Consider the following 17,187-nt stretch of genomic DNA (forward strand, 5'->3'; position numbering starts at 1 on the left):
TAAGATGAACCTAAAGAATGGCAGGGCAGTTATGTGGCCTACAGTGTTGAAGGAGGGATTGTTTTTCAGGAGATTTCCCTCTCTTGGGCCTCAAGGAGGTGGGAAAGGGAGAGAAAAGGAGAGCAGGGATTTGTACCTGTGTGGGCTTTGGACAATTACACTGCAGGTATAGAGACAAAGCTACAGAGAGATTTTCAGTGGGAGAGATGACTCACTGAAGACATTGACTATAATAAATGAATTACTAATTTGTAAAAGTACGTTTGCTCACGTTGTATGTATCATCAACTAAAACATTCATCCTTTGATCAGTAAAATGTTACATAGGCGGCATTTTAGTTTCTAACATTATCACCAACGTTACTGCCGACCTTCAAGTGGACCTTCCTCGATTGCATGACCTGTTCGCCTGCCTCTGTTGTCCATCTGCTTTTTCATAGTTTGTTTTGTTTCAGATGATTTACATAGCTGGCTTCCAAAGCCATCTGTCCTCCTGTGTTTCTTTCTGTCCAGCTGTCTATTCACCCACTGTGTTTGTACATCTGCCTTCCTTCACAGATTGTGCGACCCAATTTAAAGACCTGTTCTTTTCAGATACTGTTTTTGCTATGTGGAGGCTTCAGAAATGGACAGGGACACCAGAGCTGACAACACAGTCAGGACACTTTGGTTTATGGGGCAGAAGAGGAGATGACTGTGCACAGCAACAGCTAAGGTTACATTGATCAGGCAATATAGCGACCTTTAAAAAAAGGGAATGCTGGGAAACAAGAGGAAAAACACAGACTGCATGGAAAGATTAGATCAGTCCCAGTTGAGATCTCTCTTAAATGCTTTTGGCCCCACTTGTTGCAAGCTACATCCTCATAAACACCTGCTTCTGTGCGGATTCTGTTTCCCTTTCAGAAATCTTTCCCAAAAAAAAAAAAAAAAAAAAATCCTGAAATTAAACTAAAAACCAAGAGAAGGAAACAGCCATTCCTTCATCGTTTGTACAGTACACACTGAAAAGCAAAGAAAAATGATCTTCCCCTGCTCGGTTTCCCATCTGCCCTTCCTCCTTCCCTCCCCTTGCTCTACCACAAAAAACAGCACCTTGCAGGATGTGCGGTTTCTGGGCCTTTGATAGGGTTAAGCCGGCAGTGGAACTGGAGGGGCCGAGGAGGAACAACCCTCCTATTCAAGACTAGGCCTGTAATTTCATCGGGAAGGACATGTGCTGCAAGCCTACTGGTGAGACGAAGGGAATAAAAGAAACTGAGAAGGGAAGCAACCGTGGTATAAGGCCAGTAAAATAAAAATACTGCAAAGGGGGCAGAGGGCTTAGCAAGCTCTTAAACATTAAAGGGGGAAAAAAGGCATGCTATTGTTATAGTGCAAATCTAACAACCTATAAGAACACACTCGAATAATCCACTGCCACCATACCGGTAACAGACACCACAGGGACACCCCGGAAATCTCAAATTCTTGTCATGATGTTTTTGAGCTGATTTAATAGTTTTCTTTATAATGTATTATGCGAATCCAGAGGAGAGTACAAATAAGACTGCTCCACAACACACACACAAAAAAGACAAATAACAAAAGTAATATAAATTTTACATGTTGCTGTACTTAAATACAAACCAGCACCTCTCCTCTTCCTGCAGTTTAGCTTCTGTGAACCTGACGCTCTACCACTAGCTAGTCTGTACTGTAAAACAAATTGCACATATCTGTTGCCATATTTTTAATTTACTTGAAAATGAGTAAGCTTTTTGTCTTCCTAATGCTCATCTTGTCTGCTTTGAAATAAATTGGTGTTTAATATCCCCATGCTTACTTTATTCATTTCATTTAAAAACAAACAAACCCTGAAAAGACAGATACGTTTGGAGGTATAATGGGCTTGATTTCCTATTCAGATCTTCATAGGTTAAAGTTTGGAAAAGAAAAATAGTTTCAAGGTCAAAGACAATGGATAACATGCTTTATCTGCAAATGAGCAGCTGGCTTAGAAAAAGCACAAGTAAAAGTTTGTACATGCACACACACAAACACATACAGACACACACCATGAAGAAACACACATGTCCATTCAGGCTTTTCTAAAAATACTATTACAAACCCCTCTGTGTCTACACACAGGCAGTATTGATTACTAGGGTAATGCCTTTAAATTAGACTCTAAGTAGCACAGAGCTTCCTTGTGTGCTAACCATGTGAGTGTCAATAGGGATCTATGAATGTTTTTGTAGTGATGTGCTCTGTGCCTGTGTGCCATTTGTCTGCACCTTTCATCTTTTTAGTCGTTCCGTGTGATCAAACGAGAGGCTGTTTGGTTGAAAAGCATGTGCAGGGCATGACTTAGGCTTTATAGTAGGATATTGTTAGTATACTGTATATGAATACATTCAATTCAATTTTATTTATATAGCGCCAAATCACAACAAAAGTCACCTCAAGGCGCTTCATAGATACAAAGAAAAACCCAACAATCATATGACCCCCTATGAGCAAGCACTTTGGCGACAGTGGGAAGGAAAAACTCCCTTTTAACAGGAAGAAACCTCCGGCAGAACCAGGCCCAGGGAGGGGCGGGGCCATCTGCTGCGACCGGTTGGGGTGAGAGAAGGAAGACAGGATAAGAATACATATATCTCCTTAATGTTCAGTATATGCAATCGTTTGGTTTAGCTGATAACTTCTATATAAAGCTGACGTTGTGCAAAAATGTAAAGTATAAGTAACTGAATTTGGGGAATCTTGCCAACTACCAGCTCTGGGACAGCAAAGACAGGAAACAGAGACATTGACTCAAAGATTTATCCCTTCACTTTAATCTATATTTATGATCGAAAATATGATCAAAAAAGTTGGATTTTCTCTCCCCTTACGAAAAAATATTAATCTTTTCCAACTTGGCATTTATTTATCTGACAGGTGAAACAATGCTTTCATTGCCCTGCAAAGTTGATTCTGCTCATGTGGACGAGAGAGACATCAATACAATCCTTTCACTGAGACATCTCCAACCAAGCGTTAACATACTTGCTTCCTTTAAATGTGGAGTCTAATGTCATGTATTGAGTATAAAGTAATTTAAAAGTTGTCTTTCAACTGCACTAAAATAAGGGCAGTACATTTCCCAGAGTGTCAGAGTAATAATGTTGTTATTGAGTCACTGTGAAACTAAGAACATTAAAAAAAAGTCTCATTTATTTCATAGAAATACAAATGTTGGCCAAATGAAGCAGAGCTCAGCTAATTTATGTACTAATCTGGAAACTATTTCTACACCGCTTCCCAGGAAGGACAGTTGAATTACAAGTTGTGCCATGATTTCTGTGCACACTGTGGGGCATGGGGAGCAGGGCAGATAGAACATCTGACCTATCGGCATGATGACATCCCATGCATCTGTGCTTCGATTTCCCGAAAGCCAAATCAGTCAGATAAAGTACATTTCATTCTTTAAATACAAGAAACTCGTTTGGGAAGCTCTGCCTTGGTTTGGTGCCATGTTTTGATTACACACTATGCTATACAAGCTAACAAAAGAGTCCCGCAAGTCTACAAGGTTTATCAGTTTATGTAACAATTCAGCAAGTTAGAAAAAAAGGAACCCAAGAGGTAGGGCAGTATTTAAAAAATTCTCATTTGTTGCAAGCACCAGAGAAACTTGGATCATGCTACAATTTGCTTCTAAACAGGAACTAAACCTTTTGTGCGCAGTCAAACCACATTAATGTGCTTACTACACAGAAAAGTTCCAATTTTCACACCATCTCAACAAGTATGTTGATACGTGACAATACCAGACCTCACCACTGCCAACCTGTACAGACATGAACCTGGTTTACTGACACCTCAACTCAATCTGAATGTTAGCATCAGGAGCAACTGCTTGACACTGAGCAGTGCAGGTTGGGGGTTAAAGTAATGAAGTGCCTGGATGGGTACACTACAGCTTGTACTTAAGGGTAGATTTCAGGGGCAGGTGGAGGATAGTGTAATAACATTCATGTCACATGTCCGGGCATCTCTACTTAGACTGCTGGCCCTACGATCCAGAACTGGATAAGGGCAGAAGATGGATGGATGGAACCCTCATTTTGGCCTTACTGTGAAAAGGTTGCAGCGATAAGATGCAACAAGATTGACAGGATGGTTTGTTCCCCAGGCCCCACACCCACAAAAAGCCAAGAATCTGGCTTGTAGTTGACAGGAAATTTTTATTTGAGGAAATACAGTAGCTACAATAACCACATAAGTGTCTTCTTAACTTTAAACCCATTATAATTAACCCAGCTGATCATGACAGTGAATGAAAACCAAGAAACCAGTTGAAACGCATACTGAAACCAGTTCCCACCAACAGAACACTTTTGGGGGAGGTCTTCCCCGCAGCCACAGTAAAATGCCACAGAATTTTTGCCAAGAGCCAAACTTCAAAGCAAAAGCATAATCTAAAAATCAAAGCGATATAATTATGCTGATATGATGCACTTTTTCATTTTCAGCCATATACGCGCACATGTATTTTTAAAGGCTGTTTAAGGGCTGTGAATGAATCATCAGAGCTCCATCTGAAGCCTACAATCATAATCATTTTATCATGAATGATTCAAACATTCCTAGAACTGAGAAAAACAGTAGAACCACATCCTTCAAGCTTGAGCTAACCAAACTGACAGATAAAAAGAAAACACTGAGAATACTTTATACTAGAGGATCTGATTTTTTTTAACACTCGCAGGCTGATGCAACAAAAATGTGTAAGGCTAAACTGCACTGTGAGGGCATAATAATGAGCCTGCTTTGATTCAGATGGCTTCCTGCAGTGGAGCCGAGTTAGGATATTTAAAAGTAGGCACAGATAAATATTTCCAACATATTCCCCATCCTAAATTGTGAAGATCATCACCTGACAAGGAAAAGATTAGAAAGAAAAAGTTGGAATGAGCAAATGTGTTACACCAGCTCATTCCTTCGTGGTATTCAGAAGGTGAATTCAGCGCTGCCAAAGCTTTCCGCTCAGGTGTAACATTACAACAATATTCTTTGATTTTAATTGAAATGTGTTTGTGTGATGTTCAGGACAGCAATTGCGATCATTTTGGTAAATGAATATAGTCACTAATAATCAAGCCAATTTTAAGTGAACACCTACAAAACAAGTCACAAACCATCCAGCAATGGGATTACACCACCCCTAGCACCAATGAGTTCTCAGACCACATGCATGAATAAAACTGCCCATGGGCATCTACTGTAGCAGTAATGATGGTTTTGAGTACTTTAGCAAGTGTCTTTGTTATTTATTTAAATCTAAGAGGAAACTGTGTTAACACTGCACAAGACAGTCGTGCAGTGTAGTTGTTCATATATTGCCTTCCAACCAGGTGGAGACACAAACCTAGCCTCTGGTGGTAACATGCTAGTGCTGGTGCCTGCTCAGATAAATGGGAGGGTTGCATCAGGAAGGGCATCCGATGAAGAAATGTATGTCAAATCTAATATGCGGCTCCATCTGCTGTGGCAGATTTGGAAGTAAGGGAGCACTTTCTTCTATTTGACATCAAAATGAATGTTGAGTTCAAAGACAGCCAACGTCCAATCCATGAGGACAAACTTAAGGACTCTGTGTAGTAGTCAGCAAAATGAAAGCAGAGTTCAAAGATAGGTGTGGTCAGAGAACTCGGTGGTGTCATAGCTGGTGTAAATCCATCATAAGATGGTCTCTACTTAGGTCTTTTCTCTGATCCTAGCTTAAAAAAACAAAACAAAAAACAACTGTACTTGCTGTAGCTCAAATCACACCCTTATCTTGGCCCTCACTCAGGTTTCAGACAGAGCGATCTCACTGTAGCCCGAGGCCCAATCACTCCCCTTGTCACAGTCCCAGTCACGAGCAGCAGGGATTGATTTCTCACAAGGCATCTGGTGGTGAAAGCAAATCTGTGAAGAACGAAAAGTCCACAATGGTCCCAACCCACACTTCGCAGGGCACCAGAGGCTAAGACAGGCTAACACTATCAGCTCCAACGCGAACGCACACAGAGCAAAAACAAAAGAGCGAGGAGGCTTCACAAAGACCTCATTTCCAGATAATTATAGTGGAAGCCAATATGGAGGAAGTGACAGAGAGTTACGTTCTGTTATCTCCTCAGACCTACCCTCAGGGAGGCTTTAACTGCCAATCCTCTCTCCGTTTTTTAAAGTACCCACGCTTGACTGAGAGCAGGCTCTCAGTCTTGTTCTCAGGGGCTGAGATGACACATCTTGAACAGAATAAATGTCCATCGGAATATCTCGTTAAACCCTTTGCCATGGTACCTATGTGGAAAACAAACTTGTCAAGACCGGACAGATGAAATCAAATGCCAGTTTTGCATGCAGAAGGCAACCTCACCAGGATCCACCCAGGGCTTTTGGATTAACACAAGAAAGATCGGAGAATGTGGTCTACCTTAGGGCAGCTGTTAAGAGTGTGACAGCAAAGGACAAAAGGGGGCGAAAGAATAAAAGAACAGACAGATCAGTTTTCACTGCCCTTTGTCTTTTTACTGTAAGGCAAGCAAAACTAGCCATTTCTTTCTCTGTCCCCCCGAAGGCTCAGGACATGAAGGCCACCCTATTTTTCTGCAAGTGACCATAGCACCATCGTGCATGTGCCACACAACCAGCCAGGTTACTATGTATCACGTCCCTCTGACACATCATTAACCAGGACAAATCACAGGACCCCAGGGTAGACGGGAGCTTCCTCCACACTGCCTGATTAAAAAGTAAGATATATGAGGCATGTCCACAGTGCTTGTGCGCCTGCTGGAAAGCTGACTGCGCAAGTGTGTATACACACACACACTTTAATTTTTTTTCTTAACAATCTTATTCCCCAGCTATACTAGTGGCAGATTCTGTCATCCTAAGAGCAGATCACCATCTATAATTAAGGAGATTTAAAAAAAAGTTTTGTGGACTATTTTTTTATGATGGTTGGTATCATGCTCCACTTTGGATTGAGAGAAATAGGGCACATCAGGAGAGACCAGACCGATCTAAAAACAAACAAACCCCAAAACAAAACAGAAAGCATAAAAAACAAAAACCAGAACTTTCTTCGCAGCTCACTCCATTCCTATTAAACTGTAATAAAATGGGATGTCAGACTCCGCAGAGACTTCTTGCAATATGCTGCACTTCACCCTAACCTACAAAAAAAAAATCCACCAGAAAATAAAGCAATTCTGCATCTTTTTTATTAGGTTTTTTTTCTCATACAGATATTAATACAATTAGAAATGAGATCTGAATATCTTCATTGGACTCGAGTATAGTTTAACTCAAGGCTTAGTAGCTCATACCAGAAATTTCTATTGGCTTACAAACCTTTTAAGGCAGCGGTCCCCAACCCCCGGGCCTCGGACCGGTACCGGTCCGTGAGTCGTTTGGTACCGGGCCGAGAGTTGAGGCTCGGGTGTGAAATGTATGGTTTTCAGGGTTTTTATCGGTTTTAGCGTTATTTTGTTATCGTTTTTATCGTTAACTCGGTTTTCCTGGGTCTTTTCACATGTGTTATGAATAAATCTTCCTTTTTTCGGTACCGGTACTAGTTTTATTTTGTTGTATTTATCCGCGACACCTTAAAGGCCGGGCATATTGTCGGGCATAAACCGGTCCGTGGCGCAAAAATGGTTGGGGACCGCTGTTCTAAGGTACTTTGGAATTTTACCTGCATTTCAACCACAGTAAATGAGGGCACTGTTAAGGTTTCTGCCACAAAAAAGAAGAAAACAAAACTGTCTGTACTAATTTACATTAACCCTGAATTTAGTGAATCTAGGGGTAAAATTTGTAAGACTATATGCAGTAGACTGGTCAAGAGGAAAAGTTCACAGCTTCATTCAGACAACAAATCTTGAAATCTGTCAACTGCAAAAAAATGTATTAAAGTGCCAGTTAATCTAAATGCCTTTTGCCATTTAATTTTAGAAGCAGTGGGCAACTGAGTTCCTTGTTTAGTTACTGATTTTAAATCTTAAACATTATTTTTCTTGGAAAAATATGATGAAATTTTTTTTACCGATTACCAATTTCAGCTGTAAGAACTGGTTTGTCTCTTGCCAGTAACTGAGCAGTTAAGTTGCACAAAAAGACAACTTTGACTTAAAAGTCATCCATTAATCTTCTGACTGTCTGCAAGCCATGATATTTACACAAAAGACACAACCAACCAAGTGAACAGAGGTGCGAGAGCTTAGATTTTGGAATTCAGGTCAAAGATCAAAGGTCAGCAGTTTGCTGACTAAAGGGCAAAGCTGTCCTGGGGAGAAGGCTTCCAACAGAGGGTCAGTGAGGACAAACAGCAAAACGGACAGACCGACGGAAACAGAATACCATGAAGAAGCATGCTCCAAACATATCAATTATGAACTTTTAGGATAAATCGGTGAGGGAGTAGTAAACGTGCTACAATTAACTTTCATCTAACTTTAAACCACAAGCAAGCACAAATATTGGCCATTTCATCTATTCGATAATAACCACATGATACGAGGCCTCATGACAACAAAATAACTATTATTTCTGGAAACAGCTGGACAGTGTTGCATAGAAGCAAGGAGAGTATACAGGAAAAGTTACATTTTCCATGATGATTGTAATGATAAAACAGAACTATAAATACACAGCGTTATCTTTTCCCTTAGGTTTATTTAACCGTTCAGTACTAGTTATCTCGGGAGAAACTCTCTTTCAGGCTTAGAAACAGAGTGAGAAGGGATATAACAACAGCTCAAAGAGGACTAAGTGGGACTCTCTCCACATGTGACTGCTGGAAGTAGGACTCCAAGAGGAGGGGAGGAACATGGCTGACAGACCTTTATCCCTAAATGGCGCTTTTTTTTTTCCTCTCCAAGCACCCCACATATCTGTGGCTGGAACCACAGTTTTTGCTCCAGTTTCCATCCCAAGGGAGGGTGGAGCAGAGTTCAGACTAGAGCTCATAAGCCCAGCCTGAGGCTCCTCGAACACTAGCCCCGGCTGCTGTACACTCAGTTCGTGCCTCCTCCTCCTGCAAACCCACAATGATCGTTTATTGCAAGGCTGATAAGCTGAGACCGTGGAAAACTCTCCAGTTCCTCCCTACATTAATACAGACTTTGTGGTGTCCGCAACAGCAGTACTCAATTATATTTTTAGATGAAAGACATGGGTGACTTCTTGTCTTTAACCTATGGTCAATCAGACCTACACACACAAAAAAGATTAGTCATTTTGTTGACATCTTTCTGACTAGATTTTATAACCCCACCCCCGAAATCTCCTCAGGGCAGCAGCCCAACATGGTAGTCGTGCCTCAAGGGGTGGTCTCTGGCTATAGATCAGGAGGGCGGCAGGCTAAAAGCTCTCTTTCCTCAGGTCATGAGGTCAAAGTAGAACAAAGAAAAAAAAAAGGGGGGGGGGGCAAGGAGGAGCCACAGGATCACTACATTAAGCTTGTTCACAAGACAGTTTATGGCAGATCGTGAAGTAAGAAATTGTCTTGGAAACAAAGTTTCATAGTTGATGCAAAATACATTTCATGCACCAGCATTTATCAGACCCAAAGAAACTCTTTATTTGAGATTATTAACAGATACCTTCTTCACCTTTGCAATTTCATGTTGTCAAGTATCACAAAGCCTGTTAATTTGTAAAAATTTTAAGAAGTAGGGAAATGTTATACAATTTGAATGCATTTTTTTCTTCCAGATTACGCATGGACTGACTGACCAAGACAGTGTTATGCAAGAACACATTCCAGATGGTGTGCAAAACCAGCAAAGAAGTTGAATTGTTGAGTTCAAGGATATTACACGTCTTTAAGTATGCACACGTTCAAATACAAATATTTCACTTGAGCATATAGCGGAAATTATAAAAGAAAATACATTTCTTCAATACACCAAATCACTAGCGTAATCATCTTTGTCAGGTGCTGGGAATATGGGTAACTATTTGATGAACACTAACAAGGCTCGACTTGCCAGCAAAATATTATTTGTCAGTCTTGTCGTACATTTGATTGTTTTGAATTCAATTATTTCAAGAATGCTGGGAAGGCTGCCAACTAAAGGCAATCAGAGGTGAAAAGTAAACAGGCACAAACGAAGGCTCAAGATCAGTAGAAGTGAGCACAGTTGTTAATAATAGACTGTATATTTTTATCACTTTGGTTTAGGCTTTAATTAAGCCAAAATATTACGTAAACATTCTGTTTGTGCAAAAGACCAGAAAAAAGTAGAATATTTTTAGTTTCTCTTTCTTAAAAAGGAGAAACTTTTACCCCACACAGCTCTAGAGACCAGTCAGTGACCATCTGGTAACCACCAGTCACAAGGAAAAGTGTGTATTCTGCAACTGGTTGGCAAGTGATTGCTGGCAGCCTCTAATGTGTTACTGCACTGAAAACCTCCTTGCAACCGTTTTGGTTAGTAGCAGATTGGCACAGTTGCCAAATTAGTTTGCATGGAAGATGCAGAGTCATCTGCAAACTATTCACCAAGCAGTAGTCAAACATAGAAAAGTGTGATTCAAACTGTAAATGGAAAATGTTTGCCTTCAAGATAGAAGTTGCACATTTTGAACCATTTTGACTGCAGCAGCAAGGCGTAACTTACACTTCTACATTTCTGGTTTGTGTGTCACTTTAAGCTTTACTACAGCTTAGAGAGTAAATAAATGACAAATATTTGCAGACAAGTCGATGTTATCGATGTAAACAGTCGACCACTGTAATTTGCTAGCAACCAAAACAATCACAAAGAGGTTTTTTTTAGTGCAGTACCCTCTTTGTGGCTGATGAATAAACTACCTCAGCAAAGAAGCTTCAGCTTCCCTGGTCATGGTCAGCCAAACCACTGACACAGGCGGAAAAAAAGCAACCAAAGTGGCAGATGTCACATTGTTTAAGGGAACCCAGAACAAGGACTAACGAGAGACTTCACTTATAGAATGTTTGCACTCATCTTAAAAAGCTTTCACCACCGCTAACCACATAAACGGCTTAGAGCCGCAGATGAATCGGATGAACACACAGACGCAGTTTAAAACAAGTCACCCAAGTCAGAGCCTGTGACCTCCGCCTTCACTTATTCCTGCCCTGGCCTCATACTGTCCTCTCCCTTCCCCCAATCTTCTTACCCCTAATCCAGGCCTACTGGGTGGCAGACAGCAGCATGGCCTGGTAGTCAAACTGTGTCTATCTGCCTTCCTGTCTGTCCATCTGTTGGGCCTCAGCCATGGTTCAAAGAAATTAAGGTTGTCCAGAGAGTAACCAAAATCTCTGCAAATCCCCAACAAAACCTCCTTTTTACTTTAAACTTTCGCTTTTAATTCCGGTTTTACTTTCGTCAAGCACGGTCTTATTCCATTTATACCCTGCACCTCATATTAGCTAATCCAGTGCAGCAACACACTGGATCTCATCCAGCTCATTACTAGGCACTTACATGGATTCTTCTTTTTGCGCCAACATCACCAGAGAGAAGGAAAATAGTAGTTGAAAGAAGAAGAAAAAAAAGACGAACAAAAGCCAACCATTTAGTCCGAAACTTTACTTTCAATTTATTCGGTCACACTGCAGTAGGGTACAAACTGAATTAACTGGATCTGAAGACAATACACCAGGCAACATGTTTGTTTGGTTTGGGGAATATAGTGACATGAATGGGGGCAGGTTTGGCTCTTTTTTTCCTTGTTGATGGTCAGCGTGGGGGGCTGCAGCAAGGTCCCGGTAGCCTTTGTGGTGACAATAACGAGCAGCAGGGAATGTGAAGCTTTGCTTGTGCTCAGCAGAGTTTATTAAAACTACAAAAAGGGTGAATGGCCACAGATGGTGCTGTCAATAACAATTCACCCAGCCATGCAAACACACACCCATGCACAAAGACAACACCCAGTGCCATACCACTGCATGTGAGCACATTACAAACACCCACAGATATAGAAGTTGTTTTTTTTTGGGGGGGGGGGGGGGTGTAAGTGTGTGAAAGGATGTGTGGTACTGTGGAGAAGTGATCCAGGAGGGGTTAGAATTACGTTAGTCTTGCAGCCTTTAAACTCCATCAACACTCTGCCAAGATGGAGCATCACACATCCACCAATGTACACCGCGGTATTGGTTACAACTTAACTGTTGTGGGAAGTGCAATACTGTTAGTAAAATGGCTCTTTGTGTGAACTGATTGGCTGTTGGCAAAAAGCAACGTAGAAGAAAGCTGAGCTGAAATTAGAGGCTTGGTGGTGTAACTACAGGTTGGTGTTAATGGGGAAAAAAAAATCTGACCGTTGCAAAAAGGGTCATGTTATACTGACAGCTGGCTTCAGAGCCATTCACACCTTCAAACTCACATCTGATAATATTTACTGAAGGAGGAGGCAAAGGTGACACTGGGAAATAGGAGTCTGCTCAGACAGCTGCTCTATCTGGATTAACCCAAAGTATGAAACAACCAACAAACAGTCCGTCAATCTATCAGCGACTAGATCAAATGTAACAAACTTCTAATGTTACAAATTCAATATTTACGATACTGACATTAATAACTGGAATACCAGAAACATGAAACTATGTACCCAAGGATGTAAAATTGGCTAATGGCTATTTTCGGGTTCTTTGTGAAATCCCTCTTCAAACTGATTTTGTCTAAACAGATTACTTTCTGAAGTATTGTGAAAACTTCCCAGTGTTTTATATCTCACAGTACTTCTTCTAGACTATTCTAAATAAATAAAGACAGCCTCTATAGACTACTCTCCATGCTAAAGCTTGGTAGCAGGCAGAGTTAAAGCAAAAATCCGTCCACATGATAACCTGACGTCACATGAACATCACATGAACATCACTTGCCTACTGGTGGTGGTCAGAGGGCCCGGTGGCGCCAGTGTTCGGCAGCCTCGCCTCTGTCAGTGCGCCCCAGGGTGGCTGTGGCTACAATGTAGCTGCCATCACCAGTGTGTGAATGTGTGTGTGTGAATGGGTGGATGACAGGTTGTGTAAAGCGCTTTGGGGTCCTTAGGGACTAGAAAAGCGCTATACAAATACAGGCCATTTACCATTTTTTACATGCAATGCATGATGATCCACAAGCACGCCCCCATGCATTTGAAGAGACGTAATTTGTGCTGATAGTAAAGTAAATTAACTAATCACACTTTTAACCACAAGACAACTCTTAGCTATTTGAAAAGTAATTACCACCATACAACCTCCCAGCAGTTTCCTTCCTTTAATCCCCCTGCGTACAAACATGGAGGGACCATTCTCTTTGTATGCAAAGGGGCAGAGCTCTGATTTCAAAGAGCAGTGAAGTCAGGTCAAGGGTCAGCCTTTATAATGATCCAGGAGAGGACCCCTGTCAGAGGTTTTAACGGGTTCTGCCATCTGAGTCACAACCCCCAGGACACAAACAGCAAGCTAGAGCCTGACATCAAACCGACATTTCACCCACAACATTGCAGACAGTGTTGCCCCGTTCCACCAGTCCACAGAAACACACAGAGAATTGCAATGTACCCACAGCTTTCACTTGCTGGTTTACAATTACTTTAATTGACTGCAACTGATGCACGTTATAAGGCACAAACAAACTCCACTGTCTAAACCCAATCTCCTTAATGTTTTTGTTTTCCCAGATCAAGCCGAGTCTTGATGTAGATGCCAATTCTTAGCAGTTATAAAGAATTAAATCCCCATGCAACAAAGCATTGTCAATAAAATGATAACTGCCTTCAATTGCCAAAATGACTTGCTTTACATTTCTCGTAGGAGGTTAAAAAAGGCTATTGGACGGGACTTATGAAACGAATGTTAGCTGAATGACAAACCAGGCCAGGGAACAGTAGTGTAAGACTATGTAGGAAAGCGTTCAGACAGTCACCGTGGAAAGCTACTTTAAATACATCACATTTACTGACTTGAATAGCAATCCCACTAAGCACAAGCGTGCTGAGCACAAATATGAAAATGATGAGTCGCAGGGAAAAAAAAGGAAGAAGCATGAATTGTTGGTGTAACGATGCAAGTCTCCTGTCAAAATCAAGGCAGAGGGTTTGAGGCTACAGATCAGTGTGCTTATGTAAGATGCAGCAAAACTGGCTTCCAGATCTCTGTCAAAATATTGTGAAAATTCTGTACTTTTTAAAAGCTGTGAGACGGGGAGAATATTGGCCAAAACATCAGAGTGTTGGCTCCAGTTGTTGACGTTTTTTAGGATGCTTGTTGTTCTACTTCTAAAGTAATCAATGTCTGTTCACCAGATTCTGCCTCTGGCTGTCACCGGTCATTGCAGATTAAATCCCACTCATTACCACCCTTAACATATAAAAGGCTTTACAATCGCTGAATCAGGAGCTGCTCTTCTGAATGCAGAAACCGTGCTACTACACTACAAAGCATTTTCTTCCTGTACTACTTACTCATATCCCAATGAGCCCAGCAGCTACCCCCCCACCCCAAAAAAAACAAAACAAGTCTTCCTTTGCAGGCGAACACCGACCTAATAAAGATTCCTCTTTTTCTGTTTAACAGACGACACAGTATTGATAAGAAATACAGTGTTTACCTGTGGTTAATTATAGCTAAAGATAAATTCAATCAGTCGTTTTTGGAACATACATTTGAAAGATAACAAATAATGCATCCCTCAGATGGAATACCCACGGGTTATTTACAATGCAAAAAGAACCAGAACAGTACTTTATGCAAATAACTGTGCACCGCCTGTGATGTTAACTCCCCCGAAGAAAAATATCCTACCTAGAGGATATTTACAATGCACGACAAGCTTCAGAGCATTAGCCTCAGAATTAGATTCAACAAAACAATACACTTAAACTTTGATTTACTGAGGCTCTTCTGGTGCTGTCAAGCAGCAGCTATTCTCAGCATCAGGTGCTTTTTATTAACACACCAACTTCCTCGAGACAACTGGGAGGCCAAGTCATGTCTTGTTTGACATCGTTTATGACTGTGCATCATCTTCTATTACTGGCTGAAAGCCCTTAGTCATCCTTACAGGGGGGTGCAGGGGGATGGGGTTCTGAACAACCCTTAGCAAATGATAGCTTGCTTTCATGCAATCTTGTAATTCCTCAACAAACACTTCTCTATACCCTTCTTAAAGCCCCACCAACCACCACTAACCTCTCCTCTTTTCTCAGCAGTTAAGGCTGGCTATGGGAGGTGAATAGGTGGCATTTCTGCAAATTAATAGCACTGAGGAACAGAGCTGGTAGGCTGGGGACCAAATCCCCATGGTTACCCTGGAGCAGCAACTGCCTTTTCTGTCTGGGAATAAGCCAACGGGGGACTTGAAGGAGACAAGATAAGTTAGGGGCGACATCAGTGAAGCACACCTTTAAATCACATACCTTAATCTAGGCACTGAGCAGTTTTATGTTTTAAAGTGTGTGTGTGGCATTAAGTGGGAAACAAATTGGCATAGAATACTAACCATCCACTACTTCTTAAGTGCCCCTGAGCAGTTCACTCAAAGTTAATTTGTGTGTGTCTGTGATGCCTGAACTTGTCCTTTCTCACCTCTCCAGTTGCATAACCTTGCTGTGATATTATGGGAACAATGGCTTAACGACAAAAGTCCCACACCAGCTAGAGTTCAAGAAAAAATCTCAACAGTAACAGGTAGTTATAACACACAAGCGTGACTAAAAATGCAACAGGCCAAGTGGGAATAATTACAAGCATCTCGGTTGTTAAGGACAATGTGTGGACATACAGCCTTAAAATAACATTTTTTATTTTATTTATTTTTAAAGGCTACAGGCCTGAAGCCATGTGAAAGACAGTGATCGCTTCTTTGAACCAGTGTCAGTCTATTGAGCGTTCTCAGTGGTTTTCACACGCAAAACTATGCAAGACTAAAAACCCTTCCTGAAATGTGACTAATGATTTATTTTGCTGACTACATCCCTAACTTTGTCCTGCTGGCACAAATATTATTGAGCTGTGGCAGCCCTCCAAGTCATTTTACAGATATCCAAGTTATATGAAGGCTGGACCTCTTGGAAAGACATGTCCTCGTTTGACTTGACCAAAAGGGGGTCATTTACACCAACTTTCTTTCTTAATCCACCTCACCACAAGTCATAGCCAGTGACCACAATCACTAGCTATGACTCATGCAGGTAGTGATGAACCAGCCTGGTCCCAATTAGTCCTTTCTCGGTTCTCCCAGCAGCTCCTACAAGCGCATTTCCCAGAGAAACATTTAACCCTCCCCTTACCTTTGACTTGACTCTCGTAGTCCGTGATAATTTCTTTATCCTTTTTGAACCTCGGTGTGGACATTTTCCGTCTTCCTATGTCCGAAACTTGTTGTAAACTTCTTGTATAAAGAAAAAAAAAAACTGTCAACAAGCGGGATCCTACAGCTACCGACGCATCCCAAACAACACGAGAAAAATGAAAGCCAGGGGAAGAAGCACCGAGATTTTTTTAAGACTCTTAGTGGGATTTAAGTCTGCAGCGAGACTTGGAAAAAGGAGGAAATGTTTATCGCTTCATTGTTCTTCTTCCCTCGGGATACGCGGCGGATACACGGCTGGGCCAATGCGCAATCCTGCTCCAACCAATGAATCCTCTCAACTATCCGAGCAGTCGGCACAGCGCGACAGCGCTGCTGAAACCACAGAAGAAGAAGAAAAAAACAATCGCGCAAGTTTAGGGTCCTTCCGGCAGAAGTAGTGTCAACAGCATGTCCGAAGGCTTGGAAGTCGGCTTGAATGATTAAGAGTCTGCGCCGCTTTGGTGGTGGTTTCCAGTTTGAGACCCACACATCCACACGTCCCCCCCCCTATGCTCGCTCTCCCTCAACGCTTTCTCGCCCCCCACCCCCGACCCTACAACTCAACTCCCAGCAGGCGAAAAGGCAGACAGGGCAGGCAAGCCGACTGCAGCACGCAGCAGCTGGAGGTAGGAAGGACAGGGAGGGAGGGATCTCCACAGTAGTGGACATCCGCGCCCTGACGGACACTCCTGCTGCCAAACCTGAAGGCTTTTTGTCCTTATTAGGGACAAACTACTTATACGTAACTTGAAATAGACGTCACATTATATTAGTTTTGCATTCAATATTTTCTTTCTAAATCAAAATAAAACGACATTTTTAGGGTTTTTTTTTATTATTATTTACAGAC

At 41.7% G+C, this 17,187-nt stretch overlaps 1 protein-coding gene across 2 annotated transcripts in view; it reads right to left on the reverse strand.

Annotated features, from left to right (window-relative positions):
- Positions 1-16,976, reverse strand: part of srgap1a (SLIT-ROBO Rho GTPase activating protein 1a) — a 75,983-nt gene extending 59,007 nt beyond the window's left edge. The window contains exon 1 of one of the 2 annotated variants that reach the window (XM_005734825.1): positions 16,276-16,976. In XM_005734825.1, coding sequence (XP_005734882.1) covers positions 16,276-16,339 — 64 coding nt within the window. In that variant the 5' untranslated portion in view covers positions 16,340-16,976. The remainder of the gene's footprint in view (positions 1-16,275) is intronic. The other variant, XM_005734824.2, reaches the window with a different exon arrangement.
- Positions 16,977-17,187: the final 211 nt, after the last annotated feature.

Source organism: Pundamilia nyererei, unplaced genomic scaffold (genome assembly GCF_000239375.1).
Source record: "Pundamilia nyererei isolate P.nyererei 1_Seehausen unplaced genomic scaffold, PunNye1.0 scaffold00060, whole genome shotgun sequence".
NCBI lineage: Eukaryota > Metazoa > Chordata > Actinopteri > Cichliformes > Cichlidae > Pundamilia > Pundamilia nyererei.